This window comes from Cajanus cajan, chromosome 11 (genome assembly GCF_000230855.2).
Source record: "Cajanus cajan strain Asha chromosome 11, NIPB_CcT2T_4, whole genome shotgun sequence".
NCBI lineage: Eukaryota > Viridiplantae > Streptophyta > Magnoliopsida > Fabales > Fabaceae > Cajanus > Cajanus cajan.
The window spans coordinates 1,282,650-1,305,713 of NC_138527.1; the positions used below are offsets into that span (position 1 = coordinate 1,282,650).

Consider the following 23,064-nt stretch of genomic DNA (forward strand, 5'->3'; position numbering starts at 1 on the left):
GTTCCTTCTTGTTCATTTGTCATTGATTGTGTATTATCTGGAGGTTGCTGCCCATCTTCTTTATTTTCTCCATCAAAATCAGCTTGTATGTGTTGATGAACATTGTCTTTATCCCAAATCCAGAATTGATCTTCGTCAAAAAACACATCACGACTAATGACAATTTTCTTGGTAATAGGATTATATAATTTATAGGCCTTTGATTGATCACTAGCACCAAGAAAAATGCATTTTTCACCCTTGCACTACTACAAAAACACTGTTTAACATCGCCATATTTACATCGGTTCTGGTAGAACCGATGTAAATTATAAACGCGGTGGCAAACTTGTAAATAAATAGAAAATACAAACATATTTACATCGGTTGAGAAGAGAAACGATGTAAATATGAGAAATTCTACATCGGGTCTATGATTGACCGATGTAAAAATGAAATTTGAGAATTGTTCTACATCGGTTTTTCTTAGGACCGATGTAGAAATGAAACCCTAATATCACCCTCAAAGGCACAATACCCTTTCAACGCTATCAGCCTCCTACCACACCCAAAACCGTTCTCCTCGCGGAAGGCCTCCTCCTCCTCAACCACCACCTCCACGTCCTCCACTCCGAGCCTTCGCCATTGAAAAGGCCTGCATAGCGCTTCAGGCGCTCAACTTAACAAGGACAACCTTATTAGGTTAATATACGAGTAGGAAATTTTGCCAGTGGCGGCGACGGTGAACTGCGCTAACAATACCGACGCGAAGAACCTCTACATCATATCGGTGAAGGGGATCAAGGGAAGGTTGAACCGGTTGCCGTCGACGTGCGTCGTAGACATGGTTATGGCCACCGTCAAGAAGGGAAAACCCGATCTCCGTAAGAAGGTTTTGCCTGTCGTTATCATCCGTCAGCGCAAGCCTTGGCGCCGAAAGGACGTAGTCTACATGTACTTCGAAGGTATATCACTCTTTCTTTCCCTTCCTCTGTAAAATTATTTGTGTTTTGGAACTGTTTCTGAGATTGTGGTTTTCGTTTGTGTAGATAATGCTAGTGTGATTGTGAATCCCAAAGGTGAAATGAAAGGTACGTGATATCTCTTGTCAATGCCTGGTTTCAATTATTGATTGAGTTTGCTTGTTTAGGGTTTTGTTTGGTTGGTTTTCTTAGTGTGAAATTGGATTGTAATGTTACTTGTTTCGTGTGTTGTGTTTGTCTTGTAATTGTAGGTTCTGCTATTACTGGTCCAATTGGGAAGGAGTGTGTTGATCTGTGGCCCAGGATTGCTAGTGTTGCCAATGCTATTGTTTAAGTTGGTTTTAGCTACTTTAATGTTTCTGCATTTTGAACTTGTTTTTGATTGTGTTTTAGGTTGAATTGTAGACATATAGTCTGTCTTGCTTGATTTTGAGATGATAATGTTTTTGATGGGATTAATTGATAATTATAAGAGTTGTTTCGGTTCGTTCTTATGTTCTGAATGTTAATTTGATTTTACCTTCTTTTTAGGGTGATAATAAATCCTCCCTTGTTTGCAAAAAGAAGATGGGAACATCTCCTGAGATGCTATGCTGTTTCTGCCCTGCTCCTTTTAGACAGTTCCTTGAGATTGTAGTGAACATGAAATTTGATGAAGAACCTAACTATTCCAAGCTTATATCTTTATTTGATGGTATGCTTAGGCCCAATCCTGCATTGAGGCCTATTAATACTGAAGGTGCTCAAAAGGTAATATTATCATGTGATTTTGGATTATAACTTTTTCTGAATGATATATATAGAAATTGTACAGAAACAGTCAGGAATTTTTTCCCATTTACAAATAGGATTTCCTCTTACTCCCTTAGCTGCATGCTCTATTTTAGGAAACTTAATCTTGTACTATTAGATTTGATTTGATATGATGTGTTAAAATGTGATACAAAATATAAATTTTCACTAATGCTGGGCCATAATCTTAATAAAATTGAGGAAAATGACTCTTGAAATATTATTTAATATGAAAATCAATCATGGTAATATAATAGAACATGGGAACTAATACTAAGATCATCTAAGATACTCTAAATATACTGATATACTATTTTGGATGTTTTCATGTATTGTGCACCCACCCTCATGCTAAGTCTTATTATTAAGCTTTAAATTTTTTGCACATATATATATATATAATAAATAATGGGGCATATATCAGAACTGCTTTAAAACTGATAGTAGGGCATATGGCAACCTTGACTATTTTTATTATTATGTTTTTGGTCTTTGTGTTCATGTTGGTACCTTGTTCCCACAAACAAAATTTACCAGGTTGGTCAGAAGAGGGGTAGATTGAATATTGAGGAAGAGGATGATTCACAGCCCAAAAAGAAGGTTCGTTTGGGGGTTCCTACTACACAATGGATTTCAGTTTACAATGCAAGGATGCCAATGAAGCAAAGGTATTACTCTTTGAGCAATTGGATATGAGGTTTTTTATGCACTTTACATTGTATTAATATTAGAACCTTTTTCAAATCAAAGAAAGGTTTGCTTTAGTCTTACATTGGTCTAACCTTTAATTTGAATTCACTTGTTTAATATCACAGTGTATCATATATGTATCATCTAAATGATTCAGACCTTGTTCATTAAAAGTGTATTTTGGAGCCATTTGTGAACCGGAAGTATTTTTTTGTTAAACCAAACTTGAGTCCTTTGAGTGGTTGAATTGAGCTTGTCCTTGCATAACTTGAACTATATTGTTTTAATGATAATTATGTTGTAGAAAAAGTTTAATTAATAGGTGCTGAAATATTTATAACTATATTATAAACTTACAGTATATGTTAAAAATTAAGTAAATTTAACGCTTTAATTAAGCAATAATAGTGGACCAAATGCCAACTTTACAAATAATGCAGTTCTTGATTTACATAAATAAATTCAGTCCAGCTTTTTTTAGTTTTAAGTGTTATTTTGCTTTTAAGTTATTATAGTTGGTAATGCATCATATAATCTAGCTATAAAGTTGATTCCTTAATATAGGGGGCTTAGTTTTCTTTTCAGTTTGCAGCTTGAATTTTTGTTCATTCTTGATGAATTCTTCATTTTCATTATTTCTTTTGTTCTGATTACTTTTCAGTTATCATTTGCTATGTGTCATTCTTGAATATGTATGTATATCCTAATTGCTTGCATGATTGTTATGCAGCGTAACTACCGGTTCTTCTTCATGTTTGTCTTCTCAACTACACTACTTTGTATATATGTTTCTGCGTTTTGTTGGGTCTATATTAGAAAAATTATGGCATCAGAGGAGACAACAATTTGAGCTGCTGGGTTGTGTTGGTCCCCTTCAGCAAATAAGCATGATTTTTTTTTTTTTTAAAAAGTAATCTACATTGGTTCTCTTGAGAACCGATGTAGATTTAAGCATAAATCTACATCGGTTCTTCAGAGAACCGATGTAGATTTATGCTTAAATGTACATCGGGTTTTCAGAACCGATGTAAAATTGTATACATTTTCTACATCGCTCTATTCTACATCGGTTTTAGAACCGATGTAGATGACTTTAGAGAACCGATGTAGAATATGCATCTTGTAGTAGTGTTGTCATCTAGCTTTTTCTTCTTTTGGTCTAGAACATGGGCATAGGAAATGCACCCAAATATTCTGAAATGGTCTACTCTTGGTCTTTCTCTGCTCCATGCTTCTTCCGATGTCATATTTTGAACAGCAAGTGTGGGGCTTCTATTTAAAATATGAATGCTCCATTTGCCAGCTTTGGGCCAAAATTTTTGGGAACACTTGATGGAAAACTTGTTGGAGACCCGGATTGATGTTGAGTTTCCTTCAAGTTCCTCCCTAGATCTTCGGCTCCTTGATCCTTCCTAAGCTTGGCTAAGGTCTCCTATGGAGGAGGAGGCCTTAGAACCACCAAGGTTTGGTGGAGAACTCTCCCAAGAGGCGCCACTCCTTGATGAAGAGATAAGCCTCTTCAATTCTCGCCACACTCTTCTAGTGAAGGGATAAGAGAATTGGATGAATATCAAAGAGGTTTAGGGACTTTTAGAAGAGAGAAATCTGAACAATATTTCAGAAATGAAATCTCAATACATCCAAAAGTGTTTTACAATGAAGGAAAAACAAAAATATAGGAGTAGGAAGCTTGGAGAGTAAGCTAGTCTTAACCATGGTTCACTAGGAACCATGGTAAGGTCTAGCTAACCACTCATGGTCTAGAGGCTTGGAGTGCAAGCTACTCACTTAGCTTGCTTGGTAAGCAAGCTAAGGAGAAGCTTGTGCTTCAAGCTTCCAAGCTTGAGAAGAACCAAGCAATTTGGCCAAGTGTGAAAACAAGTGTGAACACATCTAGGTGGGCGGCCTTTTGGACTTATTTTACTCCAATCACGTTTTAAAATTGTTAATTTGGTTTAGTTAGGTTCATCCAATGTGAATGGAACCTAGCTAAATCAAATCTATGAAAAATTAGGAGTAAAATGAGTCCAATATGTAAATTTTAGCCTAGGACCACATTTTGGCTAAATTGCTAGTAACACTCTCTAGCTTACTAATGGCACTCTCTAGCTTGCTAATGCCAGTCCCAATCCTACTACTAGAAAACTAAGAAAAGAGTGTATTTCTAGGTTAGGTTAAATGGAGTCAAAGTGCCCAAGTAACCTACCCTAGAAACAATATACAATAGCTACTAAAAAGGAAATAAAGTGCCTCACAAATACAAAGGCAAAAATACACCTATACAAGTATCTACTATATACAAAGTACAAGAAATCAACTATACAAGTATGTACAATGGAAACTTAAGAGACTAGTAAGAGGAATCATAATCAATGCTCATGAAGAGCAAAGGTCTAAGAAGCATCTCCTCTGTAGAAGCCTCTTCTAGCTTCCTAACCATGGACCTAGTTAAAGGCCCAATGGTATTCAAGTGTGAGCATCCTTGGATCACCCTTCACCCTTCTTGGTCTTATCTCTTCCAAAGGGATCCTTGGGGATTAGATTTCCATCAACACTGCTACTAGCTAGAGTTGTTCACACCATGTTCATGATTGTGCGATTCTTCCTCTCTGAAATACCATTTTGTTGTGGTGTGTATGCTGCTTTAAGTTGCTTTTGAATACCATGTTCCTCATAATAATTAATAAATTCTTGTGAGTTGTATTCTCCACCACGGTCACTGCGAAGTTTCTTAATAGGCATGCCCACTTCCTTTTCAACAAATGTTTTGAAACTTTTAAAAGCTAAAAAGTTTCAGATTTATCCTGCAAAACATACACCAAAGTTTTTCGACTATAGTCATCAATGAACGTTATAAAATAATGTTCACCACCATTTGATGTTGGAGAGATAGGTCCGCATAAATCTGAGTAAATTGCTGATGTTCTTGGTTGTTACCACGATCATTGCTTCCTCGACTTTTACCTTTGTGTTTACTTCCTTTTGATGTTGAACGAATTTCAGTTGAGGATTTTAATGCTTGTTCCTCCTTTTCTTGTTGAGTAATTTTTTGCTCATGTATTAGTAAGGAACTTTGCAACTCATCAATGGAAAGTTCCTCAATGTCATGAGCTTCCTCGATAGAGAAAACAACAAAATTGAATTTTGGAGTCATGGATCGGAGAATCTTCTCAACTACAATGATGTCTTGTGTCTTGTCACCGTGGTTCCGCATTTTATTGACGATTGCCATCATGCATGAAAAATAATGTCATTGATTCACCTGATTTCATTCGTAGTGTTTTAAATTTCGAGTGAAGTGTTTGAAGCTGCTGCCTCTTTGCCCTTGCTGAGCCTTGATACTTCTTTTTCATGGAATCCCAAATATCTTTTGATGTGTCTTTGTTGAGAATGGTTTCCAAGATGGAGTGGTCAATTGCTTGGAAAAGATAATTCTTTGCTTTAAGATCTTTCAAATGTAGTCCTTCTATTTCAGTTTTTCTGGCTTCGCTCATTGTCGAGCCAACTTCTGATTCTGGGATTCCATCTGATACAACTTGCCAATACTCCTTAGACCTCAAGAAGTTTTCCATGAGCATGCTCCAATGGTCATAATGACCATCAAATCGAGGAATAGCGGGTTGCACGAAATTGTCTGTGGCCATCGTGTATTGCTGTTGCAAAACAAGAAATAGAAAACAAACTTTTCCTCACTTCCCGGTGTTTACCCACCTTTTTATATTTTCTCTCTTTCACTCCCCTTTCTACACTCAAATAACCTGGCTCTGGTTACCACTGTTAAACAAAACTAAGAAAGAGAGCTATTTCGGAAGTGCATTTGCTTTATTTATAGGCAATTCAGTAACAGTCAAATAGATAAGCACTAAACCATAACAGTAACTGAATACATAAAAAATAGGAATGGATTCAAGACATGGACTTCTCAAATATATTGGAACAACTAATCACTCCTTAAAACTAGGAATAATAAAAAAATAGCAATAAGACTTGGTAAACCAAACCACGTCACAAATTATTTGACATTTTGTCAACAAATACAAAATATATATATATAAAAAAGGATTGTAGAAACAATTCAATAATAAGTATATCAATGATAGTTATACTATACACTCTTAAGTCTTAAGACATAACTTTATTATCCATTACTATTAAAAATCACAGTTTAGCGACCAAAGCTTAGAATTCAACTTTTAAACTCCTTAGTGACCAAGATAAAGACAAAAGGAAGTAGGTAAAAAAAATAAAAAAACTAATCACAAAGTCAATTAGCAACTAATATGAAGATAACAACCCATATATTTGTTCACCAACAAAATAGCGTGAGTTACTAATATATTGGTCGCATTGGAATTAGCAATTGATATTTTGGTCACAAAAACAGTGTTAAAAATTTGAAAATACAAATCTTTTCAACTATGTTTAAACTTTTTTTTCCACTATTTCAATCGCTAAATTTGTAAATCAGTTATTTAATAAACTTTTTAATAAAAAAAATAAAATATGAAAATTAGAGAATAAACTTATAAATATAAAATATTATAAATACTAATTTGTAAATCAATTATTAAGTCACACAATGTAAATATACATAACACAATACATACTTATTCAACAAGGTATGAAAATGTTTAGAAAATTTTTGAGAATTCTTCTATTAAAGGAGGGGAGCAAAGGAAAAGGGAGGGAGAATGGAGGAGTAGAAATTTGTTTGGTTGAAATGAGTGGGGGGAAGGAAAGATAGTTGTTTTCTTATTTGATTCAAAAGAAAAGGAGAAAAATTTTAAAAATTAATTTATTTTTATATCTTTTTAATTTTAAGTTAATAACAGAAATAAAGATATTTTAAATATTATATTAAAAACATTTTTAAAATCTCTCCCTTCCCCACTAACATAGTGTTTGGTTGGAAGGGAATGAAAAGGAGGGGTGGGGAGAGGAAAGAATTTTAAAACACTTATTATTTTGTTCAATTTTTAGGAAGAGATTGGATGGGATGGGAAGGGAACAAAATTCCTCCTAACTAAATTTTAGCTCTTTAAGATTTGAAGGGAAAGGAATTTTAAAATATTTTTTTAATATAATATCTAAAATATTATTATTTGTGTATTAAACTTAAAATTCGGGAGAAAAGTAATCAACCATCCTAACTTTATTTCTTTTACAAATATGTACCATAAACTTTTATTTTATCCTAACCAATCTTTAAACTTTATTTGATTTGTAAATAGATATTATGAACTTTAATTTTGTTTCAATTAATCCTTAAACTTTACTTCTTTTACAAATAAATACCCACAACTTTAATTTCATTCTAATTGATTTTGACATTTGATAATTTATTATTTTTACAAAGTTTTTATGTTATATATTAATTTAGAGTTAAATTATTTATCTTAAATATCAATCATTCACTAATCTTTTTCTTTTTATGTTACAACTATTTTTTTTTTCAAAATATAATAAAAATACGAATTTAGAAGAAAAGAAATGACAAAAACAATAAAAAGAAGTCTTTATTTAATTTTTTGTTCTTCTAAATTATATGGTATTTTAATATATATGAAAATAAAACTAATATATATGTAGCAAAAAATTAATAAATAAGTGTGATTTAAAATAAATAAATGATTTATATTTTTTTATCTTAGTAATTTAATCTTAATTTGATATAAGAGACTTTTAAAAAATAATTAAGATAAAATTGCAATTAAAGTGTTTATTTGTAAAAATGATAAAATTTAAAGATAAATTATAATAAAATTAAAGTTTATGATATTTATTTGCTAACAAGAAAAATTTAATAATCAATTGAAATAAATTTAAAGTTTATAGTGTCTATTTACAAAAGGAGTGAAATTTACGTGGATTAAATATTTTTTTCCCTTAAAATTATAAAGATATAAAAATAAAATAATTTTTAAAATCTCTCACTGATCCCCTTGTAAATTAAACAAGAAAAGAGTTACCATCTTCTCTCAACCAAATAAAAATTTTATCTTTTCCCTCTGCCTTCATTAAAATTTCTCACCTCTCCTTCCCTTTTTTGAATTAAAAGGATTCCAAATCTTTTCAATATTGGAGAACTATGAGAAATTTTGCTTGCTCGAACCTTCTCACCTTTTACAAATTGAATTAAATAAGAAAACTTTTTAAAATTATATATTTTTTCTCTCCTCTAATTAAACACTGTGTTAAAATGAATAAAGTTATTAAAATAAAATATAAAATTTTGTTACCTAGAGTATGCGTTTGCCAAGTGTTATCGCATAAACCAAGAGCAGAAAAAGTTATACGTTTTTGTTAATTTTATTATGAGCCTACCAATGATAATTAAAGGTAACAATATACGTGATTTGGGCATTAGTATTTAATTCAACAGAATTTATTAAAAAGGCCCACCACCTAGTTATTATGGTCATTTTCATATTAATGATATGGAATCACCTAGTTATTATGGTGATTTTCATATTAATGATATGGAATCGTAGAACATTAAAAATGTATATATTTGTTCTTAGTTAGGTAGCTAACCACCCATCATCACCCTTAATCCTACCACAGAACTGTCATTACTGAGCCCAGTTAATCAGTTACAAGTCTACTTGACACTTAAACCAATAACGTGCCACAATTTTATTTATACATACTAGATTTTTTTTTCTTTCTCAACATATTTGTAAATAAAAGAGGTAACTTCCTATCTCCTAAGTTTTAAAAATTATTAAAAAAAATAATATAAATTGAATGACTAGTTATAGATAATTATTTAGAAAATATGGATGGTTATTTTATTTATTTTTTTAACAAATAAAAAATATAATGATCTATTAAGAATAGAAATAAAAAACAATTATTTATAGTGTATCTCTTTAATTTCAATTAATTGTTATCATTAGTATAGACTTCTTTCTTAATAACGTATTTTTATATATATAGTAATACAAAAGACTCGTTATTGATTATCACGCATTGTTTAAATACATTAAAAATTAACTGTTATCTTTAGTATTAATCGTCTAGTATTATTTAGCATGTGCATATTTTTAATTATCATGTTATTATTAATTATTAAATTTAAAACACCGATAAAAAAGTTGATTTAAAATATTAATATGTGTAATTATGTATAACATAGCTAGTGATTAGTTTTAGTTCGTTAAAGTTTAAAAAAAATTACAAATAACAAAGAATTTACAATTTTGGTCCATAATTTTTTTTGAGATTTTTATAATTAGGTTCCCAAATAATAAAAAAAACATTTGTAATTGGATCTTAATATTTACATTTTTGTAATTTAATTTAAAAAGTTAAACATTCATTTATAATCTGCAACATTTGATAGAATATTTTTTTTTTATAATTTTCATATATAGTTAGATAATCACATCAAATTATTATTTTATGTCATTATTTATGTATATCAGGTTAATTTTAATCTCTACTTGTTAAAAATCTTGTACAAATTTCCCTAATCGCTTTTCTCTCAAACTCTTACTCTCCAATCACTAGAATTTGCTTAGTTTCTCTACACATAATGTGAAAAAATAGTTTAATGTGATTGTTTAAGCATAAAAATATAAAGAATATTTTATATTTGTACATCTAACCCGAGGACATCACTCTTAAAAATTGTGTATATTAATTAAGAATTAGCCACAATGTAAATATAGAAGATGAGTGTATCCACATTCCCAAAGTGAAGGCTTCAAACCAAAGACTAACGTAAGATAAGCAAGCAATTGAGTGAATGGCAAAGTAAAACCAATTGGACACACAATGCAACATACAATTCACCTTGCCAAATCCAGCACGCCAAGCAGCACATCCCCCAACAGAACAAACGTGATGAAGCCCCCATAAATCCCACCAATCTCCTCACGAGTCTCCACACATGATCTCTTTCTCTACTCTCACCAACATGATGGCCAGCTTCTACTTCTTCTTCTTATTTTCTCTCTTGCAACATCTTCACTTCTTGGAACTCACCATTGCTGCCACCGTTTTCTTAGCCCTTCAACTTTTCATCTCAAAGAGGCACCATGGCCTACCCATTTGGCCAATCCTCCGAATGCTACCTTCCCTTCTCTCAGGCCTCAGAACCAACCTCTATGAATGGCTCACCCAAGTCCTCATCCGCCAAAATGGAACCTTCACATTCCATGGCCCTTGCTTCACTAGCCTCAACTGCGTCATCACCTCAGACCCTCGCAACATCGAGCACCTCCTCAAAACCAACTTCTCCTCCTTCCCTAAGGGAAGATTCTTCAGGTAATTAATTAATTAACCACAAAAATACAAAATATAGAAAATAAGGAATATTCAAAACTGAAAAGTTTTTGTATTGGAAACTTTCACTGAAAATCATGTTACACAGCTAGTTCCCAATAAAAAAAACTATAGAAAACAACAAGAAATTTCTTTATTATATATTCGTTAAGGAATTAATTAATATGGAGAAGATTTTTATTAGAAACATTACATTGAAAATCAAGGATACCATAGTGTTTGTTTCATAAAAAAAAAACTTTCCACTTTTGATTCCTCAACTACCCTCTTGTCGTGTCTTATTTAGCATTTTTCGTGGAAAACAAGGAGAACACTATCTTTAATTCAAAGACACGATGATGTGATGAATCATGTTTACAAGGTACACGCTTCGTGACCTGCTAGGAGATGGCATATTCAACTCAGACAACGAAGCATGGCAGCGACAAAGGAAAACGGCGAGCCTCGAGTTCCACTCAGCCAAGTTCAGAAACCTAACCGCAGAGTCCCTATTGGAGCTTGTCCACAATAGACTCTTACCTCTACTGGAATCATGCGTCACCGAATCACGCGTCATCGACCTTCAAGAAGTGTTGCTGAGGCTAACATTCGATAACGTGTGCATGATAGCTTTCGGTGTAGACCCCGGTTGCTCGCAGCCCCACATGCCGGAGATTCCGTTCGCGACGGCGTTCGAGGACGCGACGGAGACCTCGATGAGGAGGTTCGTGACCCCGGTGTGGCTGTGGAAGTTGATGAGGCGCCTCAACGTGGGGGTGGAGAAGAGGCTGAAGGAGTCCATAAAGAGGGTTGATGAGTTTGCTGAGAGTGTTATCAGGGCGAGGAAGGAGGAGCAGCGTGAAGATGATGAAGAGAAGTGTGACTTGTTGACGGTGTTCATGAGGCTCAAGGATGAGAATGGAGAAGCTTACTCTCATAAATTTCTGAGGGACATTTGTGTGAACTTCATATTGGCGGGGAGGGACACTTCTTCTGTGGCTTTGAGCTGGTTTTTCTGGCTTCTGCATCAGAATCATCAAGTGGAGGAGAAGATTGTGGGTGAGATTTGTAGGGTGGTGAGCGAGAGAGAGGGGTTCAAGAAGGAAGAGATTCATGGTTTGGCTTTCAGGAGTGAGGAGATAAAGAAGATGGATTATCTGCATGCTGCACTTTCGGAAGCTCTAAGGTTATATCCTTCTGTGCCTGTGGATCACAAGGAGGTAATTCTTGTTTTCAATTTTTTGTTTTTAATTCTAACCCTACAAATACTGAAATTAGATTAATTACTATATGTGTGATTGAAATGGGTTTTTATAAATAAATTTACAGGAAGATGAATTTGAGAAATTTTATTTTTATTTAAATATAAAAATTCTCATGTAATAAATCAGCTTTAAAGAGGAAAAGTTATTAAAAGATAATTATAAGTTTTAAAATTTCAATTTTATGAAAAAAAAAAACTTATTTCTAAAAAAAAAAGTTTCAAATTTAAATTGTTCTAATTAATGCGATTTTTATTTTGCAGATATTTTTTATAATGAGAAAAAACTAAAATGTGAGATTATAATGTTTTCTCAAATATGTTGATAACTAAAAGTTAAAAATCATTTAAAAAGAAAAGAAATAAGAGAATTCTTTTATATATATATATATATATATATATATATCTCTATATATATATATATATATATATATATATATATATATATATATTTATTATGTTGAGATGCCATATCCAGTGCAATTTTAGCCAAATTTATAGAATTGAACAAGATTAAATTATAAATATAATAAATATTTTCTCCTAATAATAAAAGCTTTTTAATTTTTGGGTTGACATTTTATATTCTACATCTAGTTTTTCTTTCTACCTCATTTTCTTTATATTTTTCTTTTCGTTTTTTCTCACATTATTGGTGACATCTTTTAATTTTTTTTTCTTCCTTTCTTTCATTTTTTTTTAAATTTCTTTCTTCCTTCCCTCCTACCCTAAAATTGGATTTAATTTTAACATTTCCCTTCTTATTGATATGCTTCATTATGATCCTATTTGGTAATTGACTTTCAAAGGATTGATCACATAGAGCAGAAAATGTATCCTTTTTGCTTTCGTCTTCTTTCTTCGTTGATTAAATTCTTCTCTGCACTGCATGTTACTTATAATTGACCATTTTGTTGTTTTGTCTTCCCTGCAACCAACTGTATGGACCGATTTATAAATTTCTTCAGACCGTCTTTTATGCATTTTAGAGCAAAGTATTAATTTTGGCAACTAATTGTTTACCTAACAAAACCCAAATCTTTGTCAGGCCTATATTTTTTTTTAAGGTAGGCATACAGGTGAGGGAACAAATAACGATAAATTCATAAATAACTGTAGCTAGTTGCTAGCATAAAGTCAAAACGAATCTGGTTTCAAAATGTAACACAAATTTGACTTGAAAATTTGCATCTGGCAAACCTTCCCAGCACTACTTGGATAATTTGTTTAGAAGATCACACAATTCAAGGAAGCATTATTAAATGCAACTTAGGATATGGGAACCCAGATTGAATGCAATTAAGTGTGAACTGTTTGTTTGATAGAAGTTCAACTCAAATGAAAACCAGTGTAATAATATATTCAACCAAAATTCATTACGTAAGTTAGTTTCACTTTTACAATAATAATTTTAAAAATTATGAGTTTAATACTTATAAATCAACATATCAATTAATCAAAAATCATAATTAATATGATTTTTAAGATTGTTATCATAAAAGTCAACAAATTTATTCAATAATTTATATTAGTATAAAACCCTTTTAAACTGATAGTAGATGGCAATTAAACTCATCATGAATTCAGGTGATGGAGGATGTGACTCTGCCAAATGGAACAGTGCTAAAGAAAGGGACAAAGGTGATATATGCAATTTATGCAATGGGGAGAATGGAAAGCATATGGGGGAAGGATTGCAAGGAGTTCAAGCCAGAAAGGTGGCTGAGAAATGGAAGGTTCGTGAGTGAGTCTGCATACAAATTCAGTGCCTTCAATGGAGGACCTCGCTTGTGCTTAGGCAAGGATTTTGCATACTATCAGATGAAATATGCTGCAGCCAGCATCATATTCCGCTACCATGTTAAGGTGGTCGAGAATCACCATGTGGTGCCAAAGCTTGCTTTGACCCTCTACATGAAGCATGGATTGAAAGTCAACCTTCACAGGCGTGGTGTGGCAGAAATTGAGAAGCACTTCAATGTTTGATTATATATATAGAGAGAGAGAGAGAGAAATGAATTAGTAATATTGTTATGATTTGTTTCTTGTATGGGTGTGATACTTGTGAGAATGATTTTTATGTTTTTCAATGATATGCAAGGATGGATGTGAGAATTGTGTTATGCTAAAAAAATTGGAGGTAGTTTCCTAAAATATCAATATACCATTTTCGTAATAATCCGAGTAGTATTCATATTTAGAAATTAAATAAGGTGTTAAGTTTAAAAAAAATATAAAAAAGGATATATGTATTTCCAAAAATATAAATATTTTATAAACACTTAGTATTTGATCTAGTTTTTTTTTACTTAATTAAAAGGAGAATGTGTCAAAAAAATTTTGAGAAAATTACTTAAAAAATTGAAAAAAATAATTTTTATTAAAAAAACAAAGGGAAAAAGTAAGTTAATTGATCGGTAGATTTTAAAAATAAGTTAAATATCTTAATTTCTCTTCTCTCATTCATAACTAATCGATATGAAACATTGAAATAAAAAAAAAAAGTAGTTTTTTTAATTTTTAAACTAAAATTTTAAAATAATTTTACTTTATTTTTACCTTCTATATAAAAAAAATTAACCTAAAATGATAGCTTTGGATTAATTTCGAAAATTACTAATTTGAAAATTAGTTTCTTTCTTTTAATTTTTGTAATGTATTTTTTATTAATTTAATAAAGGGGAAAAAGCCACCTGTTTTATGTCGATCTGACATATTTTTTGAATTCTATATCTCGCACAAACCCTATAATTCATCCCCATTCTAAAGCCAAAAAGAATCACATAGTTCGCATAAGTTAGTTGTTGCTTTAATTACACTTCTTTAGTATTTTATTCATAATAAAAGAAAAAGTTTAAGTCAATAAGATGTCAATCACAAATCATCATATATCTTCACTTTTACAAAAATTACGTTAAAAGTTATATCAACAATAACATTTTATTAAATTACAGTGTAAAAGCTTTTACATTAATGACAATGTCAAAATCATTAAATCTTAAAATGTAATGAAAACTAAAAAATTAAGAGATTCTTTAAATAAATTGTGGACTCAATAAATTTTGTAATTTCTAATAAATTTTAATTAATAAAAAGAAATATGTTTAAAAGAGTGTGTATCTATCATTTCTCATTTTAATATTGATATGACTCTCTTTAAATTTTGTTTTTCCAATCTTATAAGTATAATTTTTATATTTATCAACTTATGCAATATTGAATTTTAAATATTGTGATTTTAAGCTCAATTAGATTAAGAGTTTAATGGATATATATTTTCATTATATAAGAAATTACATTATAAATCAATTAAAAATTGTTTGATATAAGTAAGGCAATTTACTAAAGTCAAAAAATTACATATATAATATAAGTAATTAAAAGACAGTGTAAAAATAACTTAAAAGTTTTGGTGTATATCATATTTTTATACATTATTATTTTAGTACTACATTATTAAATTATTAAGCACAACCAAAAAAAATTTATCGTTCACATATTAATACTACAAAATCATTGGTGTTCAAAAACATTATACTTGTAACGATTGTAACAACCTTTATATAAAAACTTTAATATCAATTGAAACATCAACATGAATTGTTGGTGTCCAAACATGTATGGTAAAAAATGTAATTACTATAAATACATTAAATATTACTAGTAAAGCTCATTTTTATTAAAGTAACATGTCTCTTACTACATGAATTTATTTTTTCATGTCTCTTCCAAATTTTTTCTCTTTCTAAAGTTAAAAATAATGTGATAACTTTCATGACTTATTACTTATTTTATACCTCTTTCAATTCATATTTTCTTTAAAAAAATCAATAAAACAACAATAACATGTGTAAAAACACCTTAAAATTTTAGTACACGTCCTATTTTCTTGAGATAATTAATATTGTAAAGATAACTTTTTAATTGTCCTTATACTTTAATATTTTAACATATTTAATATTACAAAAACATCAATGCTCAGAAAGATTTTACTTACAATGATTGTTTCTATAGTCCTTTTATAGAAACTCTAACATTAATAAAGACATAAATGTGAAATTATGGTGTAACATCCGAATTTTTTTACTAATATTACGAATAATTATTATTTATTTTTATATTTATGAAGATTGTTTCCTTATAATTATTTTGATTAATTAAATGGGTTTGATTGAAGTTTTAAAGGTTTTTAATAATAAATATTTTGTTATAATTATTATTTGAAGAAAATCATGTTTAAATTGTATTGATATTTTATTTTAATTTGATATATATATATATATATATATGTTATTTATTTATTAATTAGTAATTTTGGATTTTCATAGCCCTGGAACAGACCGTTTCACTTTGGGAACGGGCCGTTCCAACTCGAGCATTCATGGGTAAAATTTCAATCCAGAAAGAGTCGTTCCACTTTGGTAACGGGCCGTTTCGGATTTCGTTTTAAAGAACAAATTATTGACCCAGAACGGGCCGTTCTGGTTTTGGAACGGATCGTTCTGGTTTTGGAACGGGCCGTTCTGGGAGAGGCTTTTCTACATGTTCTATGTGCCCAGAACGGGTCGTTCCGGATTCGGAACGGCCCGTTCTGGCCAAATCCTGAAACCTATAAATGCATTGCGGCACTCTAGAAAAACACATTTATTCACTTTTAACCTTTTTCTTCTACACTTTCTGGAGACCAAGGGGAACCCGGAGGAGGAGTTCCTGCTTTAGTTTCAACCCCTATTTATCCAGGTAAGGGGAGAGTGAGAAACCTCGCTTTGGGTATGGGAATATCTGTTGGGTAGTGAGATTGGCCCTCAATCCTATGTTTGTTGTATTTTTGTATGCTTATGTATGAGGATTTTTCCCAATTGTATCTGTTTTGCCTATTATTTTCTTATATGTAATTAGTTGTATGAATTAAGATCTCTATGGTTTCCTATGGGAAACCCTAAGGGAATGCATTGGTGATTGTAGGAGAAGATGGTTTGAAGAGGTAATTGTATGAGTGAATTGTGTTGTTTTAAATGTTTATTGTATGAATTAGAGTGCTCTGTGGGTTCCTGTGGGAACCCTATGAGAAACAGACAAAATAGAAATGTTTTCTGTTTTGCTATCTAATTTCTCTATTGTATTCCTTGTTGAATGTAATGTGTAAATATGTGATTAATTTTTAGAATAAATATGTTTTGATTATGATTTAGAGTGCTTTATGGTTTCCTACGGGAAACCCTATGAAAAATAGGCAAAATATGAATATTTTCTGTTTTGATTTCTGATTGTTTTGTTATATTCCTTGTTTGATGAGATGTAAAAATATGTATTTAATTTTATAAATAAATGAGTTTTGATATAAATTAAAGTGCTCTGTGGAGGCTTTGTGAATATGATGAGATAATGTGATAATGTGATAATGTGATATGATGATGTAATGTGAAATGTGATTGAGACATGAGATATGAAGATGTGATGATAATAATGTGATATGAGAATGCATAGAGTCTTGATTGACATGCATCATGTGCATAAATGTTTTTAAGGGTACGATATGGAATACATCGTCAGAGAAGGCCCCCTAGTGTAAAAGCTTTGGGGATTAGTCCTTGGGGATAGCTCGGTTTGAAAGTCTCAGTCTCGCCCATTGTGTGCATGGGATGTATCTTGCGCGGCTTAGCTATCCCGACGAGACTCTGGTAGTATATCCTTCTAGTGAGAGTGCGTAGAGGGTGTGACCCGGCATGTACTCCTAGACTACTCTTCGTGTATTGCTAGCGACAATATGCCATGTGATGTTTTACTGGCGCCACATGCATGATAATATGTAGTTCGTGTCCATGCATGTGCATTCTTATTATTAAATGATGATAAATCACTATTTGTATGACTTGGATGATTGGATAAGCTATTGTTGTTGATTGATCTATGATAAATCCGTGTCCATGCACACTACTAAAAGAATTAAAATTTGTGACGAAAATTTGTGACGGATAAAATGTCGTCACTAATAGTGACGACTTTTGTGACGAAAATTTTATTTTTGTGACGGACTACTTATTTTAGAGTTTGTGACGGAAAAATTTCCGTCTCTAACAATTCCGTCACAAACGGGGTCACTAATAAAAAAAAAAAATTTGCGACGGATTTAGTGACGGATTTTATTCCTCTCTAAATATTTCGTCACAAATTCCGTCACAATCTGTGAGGGATTATCTATCCCTCTCAAAATAGAAAATTTTATTATACAATTATTATATTTAAGAATTATGTATAAATAAAAAATATTTTCTAAAAAAATAATTAAAAAATTATGAAACTAAAATATTTTTTTCATCAAAAGATTAAAAATTAAAACATAAAAAATGAATTAATTTAAATAATAAGTTGTCATTTTGAAGTATAAGAAATTAAAATATGAATTAGAAAAAAACTTTTAATTTAAAAATACTTATGAAATTATAAAAAGACAATATTATTTTGCATTTTAACTATAAAAGCTAAAAATAAATATATAAAAGTATATTTATAAGTTATACATAATTATATATAACTATATATATAACTATATATATATATATATATATATATATATATATATAATGGTTGACGCTAGAAAATTCATTGTGCTTGATCATTTAATAAAAAGTATACTTAAGTCTATCAATAAATATATAAAAAAATTATCATCATACTTTATAATACACTTAAATGGAATAATTTAATATATATTATATAATTAATAAAAGGGGAAATATATATATATATATATATATATAATTAATTATAAAGTGTATTATATATATTATGTAATACACTTTATAATTAATACTTGTATATTAGAAAAAAAAAAAGGTAAAAATAATATATATTATATAATTAATAAATCTGGAATAATTTAATTATTTTTTATTTAAAAATTCGTAAAAATAAAAAATTAGGATTTTGTGACGGATTTTGAATCCCTCACAATTTGTGACGGATTCTGTGACGAAAATTTTTTAAAAATTGTATTTCGTCACAAATTTCGTCACAATTGGTGAGGGATTACGTATCCCTCTCAAAATAGAAAATTTTATTGCACAATTATTATATTTAATAATTATGTATAAATAAAAAATATTTTGCTAAAAAAAATAATTAAAAAATTATGAAACTAAAATATTTTTTTTCATCAAAAGATTAAAAATTAAAACATAAGAAATGAATTAATTTAAATAATAAGTTGTCATTTTTGTGACACCCTTACTACCCCAACACATATATCGAAATATAATAAAAAAAAATTAAGGAAAATAAACTTTTTAAGTTGGTAAAAGGGTTCACATAATACTTCATAACTGTTCTGACTGAAAAATAAAACTTGAAAGATAAAATTCAAGAGTTTACACATTTTTCAAAGAAAATAACATTTATTACAATACCAAATATTCTATCCTAGAGATCCTCTTGCCCCGATGTCACACTATCAGAGCATTTCCCAAATTAACGGATGGCATTCTATATACCACTTGCAGTTGGATCCTCTCCACCTAAAATATCAACAATTTATACGGTGAGAAAAGAAAAATTATCTAAATGCAAAATACATTCAATCATATCACAGTATAATTTCATCATAACTCATTATATAGTGTATATATATATATATATATATATATATCAATTACTCATCATATTCACATACAACATTCGTGCCAATCCAACAATTAACACTATGCCAAGACCTCGCCACATCTGACACAAGTGATACAGGTTAATTGCCTCACTCAACCCACACCAGACCAGGGTCACGCCCTCCCTGTAGCATCACTTACCCAGGGGCCGTGCCGTCCCTCGCCATTTTGGTGTGAGGAAACACAATCACATTACAATCAATACAATCTCTTGCAATTAACCCTATGCCAGGGCTGCCATAAGCGACATAAGTGGTGGTGTTAACTGTCCTACTCATCCCACATCATACTAGGGTCACGCCTTCCCTATAGCACCACTTACCCAGGGGTCGTGCCATCCTAGTCATCAATGTGAGACATCACAAGCATAATCATACAATATCTCAACTCATAATTCAAATTCACATCAATATCATCCATCAAATAACGTAACAATAACTAATATAATAATCAATAGAATAATTAGTATAAACTATAAACAGCGTATCAGGGGTTATACTACTCCTACCATGCTCATCCTTATTTCATATGAAAGATAAGAAAATTTCCTATAACTCTCATGAAGACATCAAGTCCTAATTCCATCATCTACTTTGTGAAAAATGATAAAAACCGCAACAGCTATAGATAAAGCTGACAGCTTGACCCCTCTTCACTAAAACATCCATATCTGGAGTTCTAGACCTCCTTTTTGGGTGATTCCAACGCCATTGGAAAGCTAAAATCCAAGGCTACAACTTTCATTAAGACCTCAAAATCAAAATATTCACGCTCAGCGCCCAGACTTGCACTCAGCGCGCCCAGCGCATTCTGCAACCAGCAACCCATGAAAACCTTGAAAATTCCTTCCAATCATGAATCCAATCTAAATTACACGAATTTGAACCATTAAAAAAAACATAAACAATATCAAAAAAACATCATTTTAAGCAATAAAATTAAGTTTTAACCATTAATCCATGGAAATCATGAAGAAATCATGAAAACCCTAACCAAAACCTTTTCCCCTCAATCCAACCTCAATCATACATAGAACATGGAATCAATGTGATAATTCAAACTCATACATACCAGATTAAGTCTTATAAGTACTACCCTTACAATATAGTGAAAAACTAGGAATACATATATATATAGATAATAATAAAGAAAATATAAATTAACTCCAGTAAAGGTGGCAGTGCCTCCTAGTTAGGAATCCATTTATATTTTCCAAATCATAAAAATATAACAAAGATGTAAATTTTAGTCTTTTATCAAGAACATTTAAATTACAAAATAATAGGAGGCTCAGCCTTCCATTCAGATAAATTCCAAATTATAAATTAATAGGAGGCTCGGCCTTCCATTCAGATAAATTAAACGTGATTTTAAGAAATTATTCCTCTACCCAATTCCCTCATGTACTCTACATATAAATAATCCCCTTTTCCCCCGTACCTGGATGAATAGGAACTTGGGCAGAACCTCCTCCTCTTTTTCTTAAATCGGGACCGGAATTAGAGCAGAACCTCCTCTCTTATTCTCTCTTTTTATTTCTCTAGAATTTCTTCTCTTTAAAATTATGAATTTTCAAAAACCTTAAGCTCCTATTTATAGAATTTTTGAAGTTACTATGCATAGGTTACTATTCATTAAAATAATATTATAAGTTACTATGCACTATTCATTAAAATATTCAAATTCATTTATAAATGGAAACTTGCTTCCCTCGTGAGCTCCCTTCAGCAGCCATTTACTATGCAATTGCATAGTAAAATACGTATATATGAATAGTAAAATACGTATATATGAATAGTAAAATACGTATATGTAAATAGTACAATACGTATACGTGAATAGTAAAATTCGTATAAAAAATATGATAAACTTTCTAATAATTCCAATACATAAAAATAAAATTTTTTGGAATGTTACAATTTTGAAGTATAAGAAATTAAAATATGAATTAGGAAAAAAAATTTAATTTAAAAATACTTATGAAATTATAAAAAGACAATATTAATTTTCATTTTGACTAAAAAGCTAAAAATAAATATATAAAAGTATATTTATAAATTATATATAATTATATATAACTATATATATATATATATATATATAATGGTTGATGCTAGAAAATTCATTGTACTTGATCATTTAATAAAAAGTACAATTAAGTCTATCAATAAATATATAAAAATATTATCATCATACTTTATAATACACTTAAATGGAATAATTTAATATATATTATATAATTAATAAAAGGTAAATATATATATATATATATATATATAATTAATTATAAAGTGTATTGTATATATTATATAATACACTTTATAATTTTCACTTGTATATTAGAAAAAAAGGTGAAAATAATATATATTATATAATTAATAAATCTGGAATAATTTAATTATTGTTTATTTAAAAATTCATAAAAATAAAAAATTAGGATTTTGTGACGGATTTTGAATCCCTCACAATTTGTGACGGATTCTGTGACGGAATACTTTTAAAAATTGTATTCCGTCACAAATTCCGTCACAATCTGTGAGGGATTACGTATCCCTCTCAAAATAGAAAATTTTACTGCACAATTATTATATTTAAGAATTATGTATAAATAAATCATATTTAGCTAAAAAAATAATTAAAAAATTATGAAACTAAAATATTTTTTTCATCAAAAGATTAAAAATTAAAACATAAGAAATGAATTATTTTAAATAATAAGTTGTCGTTTTGAAGTATAAAAAATTAAAATATGAATTAGGAAAAAACTTTTAATTTAAAAGTACTTATGAAATTATAAAATACAATATTAATTTCCATTTTAACTAAAAAACTAAAAATAAATATATAAAAGTATATTTATAAATGATATATAATTATATATATATATATATATAATGGTTGACGCTAGAAAATTCATTATGCTTGATCATTTAATAAAAAATATATACAATTAAGTCTATCAATAAATATATAAAAATATTATCATCATACTTTATAATACACCTAAATGGAATAATTTAATATATATTATATAATTAATAAAAGGTGAAAATATATATATATATTAGAAAAAAAATATATATATATAATTAATTATAAAATGTATTATATATTATATATAATGCACTTTATAATTAATACTTGTATATTTGAAAAAAAAAAGGTGAAAATAATATATATTTTATAATTATAAATCTGGAATAATTTAATTATTTTTTATTTAAAAATTCGTAAAAATAAAAAATTAGAATTTTGTCATTTGCATTTATTTAAACTTCTTTTAATTTTTATAATTAGTTTAAAAAATATTTATGATAATTTATAATATATAATTTATAAAATAATATATGAAAGTAAAAACACTCATTAATAAATTAATAAAGATGTGACTCTAATATAGCAGATCAATATCTGTGAATGCAAGTAATGTAAA

General features: G+C 29.7%; 3 protein-coding genes and 1 long non-coding RNA gene across 4 annotated transcripts; 3 read left to right on the plus strand and 1 right to left on the minus strand.

Moving 5' to 3' along the window:
* The first annotated feature begins 156 nt into the window (after positions 1–156).
* Positions 157–1,448, plus strand: LOC109811706 (large ribosomal subunit protein uL14x/uL14z/uL14y). The gene is made up of 4 exons (XM_083066710.1): positions 157–171; positions 698–944; positions 1,029–1,070; positions 1,214–1,448. The coding sequence occupies exons 1-4, from the start codon at positions 157–159 to the stop codon at positions 1,294–1,296; spliced, it is 387 nt and encodes a 128-aa protein (XP_082922836.1). The 3' UTR covers positions 1,297–1,448.
* Positions 1,449–1,494: 46 nt separating this feature from the next.
* LOC109811708 (casein kinase 1-like protein HD16) lies at positions 1,495–2,450 on the plus strand. Its single transcript, XM_020375513.3, has 2 exons — positions 1,495–1,712; positions 2,292–2,450. Exons 1-2 carry the CDS (start codon positions 1,530–1,532, stop codon positions 2,448–2,450), a joined length of 342 nt encoding a protein of 113 aa, XP_020231102.2. The 5' UTR covers positions 1,495–1,529.
* Positions 2,451–10,054: 7,604 nt separating this feature from the next.
* Positions 10,055–14,227, plus strand: LOC109787843 (cytochrome P450 86B1). The gene is made up of 3 exons (XM_020346421.3): positions 10,055–10,715; positions 11,095–11,932; positions 13,561–14,227. Exons 1-3 carry the CDS (start codon positions 10,339–10,341, stop codon positions 13,957–13,959), a joined length of 1,614 nt encoding a protein of 537 aa, XP_020202010.1. The 5' UTR covers positions 10,055–10,338; the 3' UTR covers positions 13,960–14,227.
* Positions 14,228–19,216: 4,989 nt separating this feature from the next.
* Positions 19,217–21,484, minus strand: LOC145953241 (uncharacterized). Its single transcript, XR_014430789.1, has 2 exons — positions 21,072–21,484; positions 19,217–19,487 (listed from the first exon to the last, which is right to left on the minus strand). It is a non-coding gene; the product is annotated as an uncharacterized LOC145953241 (long non-coding RNA).
* Between the last annotated feature and the right edge of the window lie 1,580 nt (positions 21,485–23,064).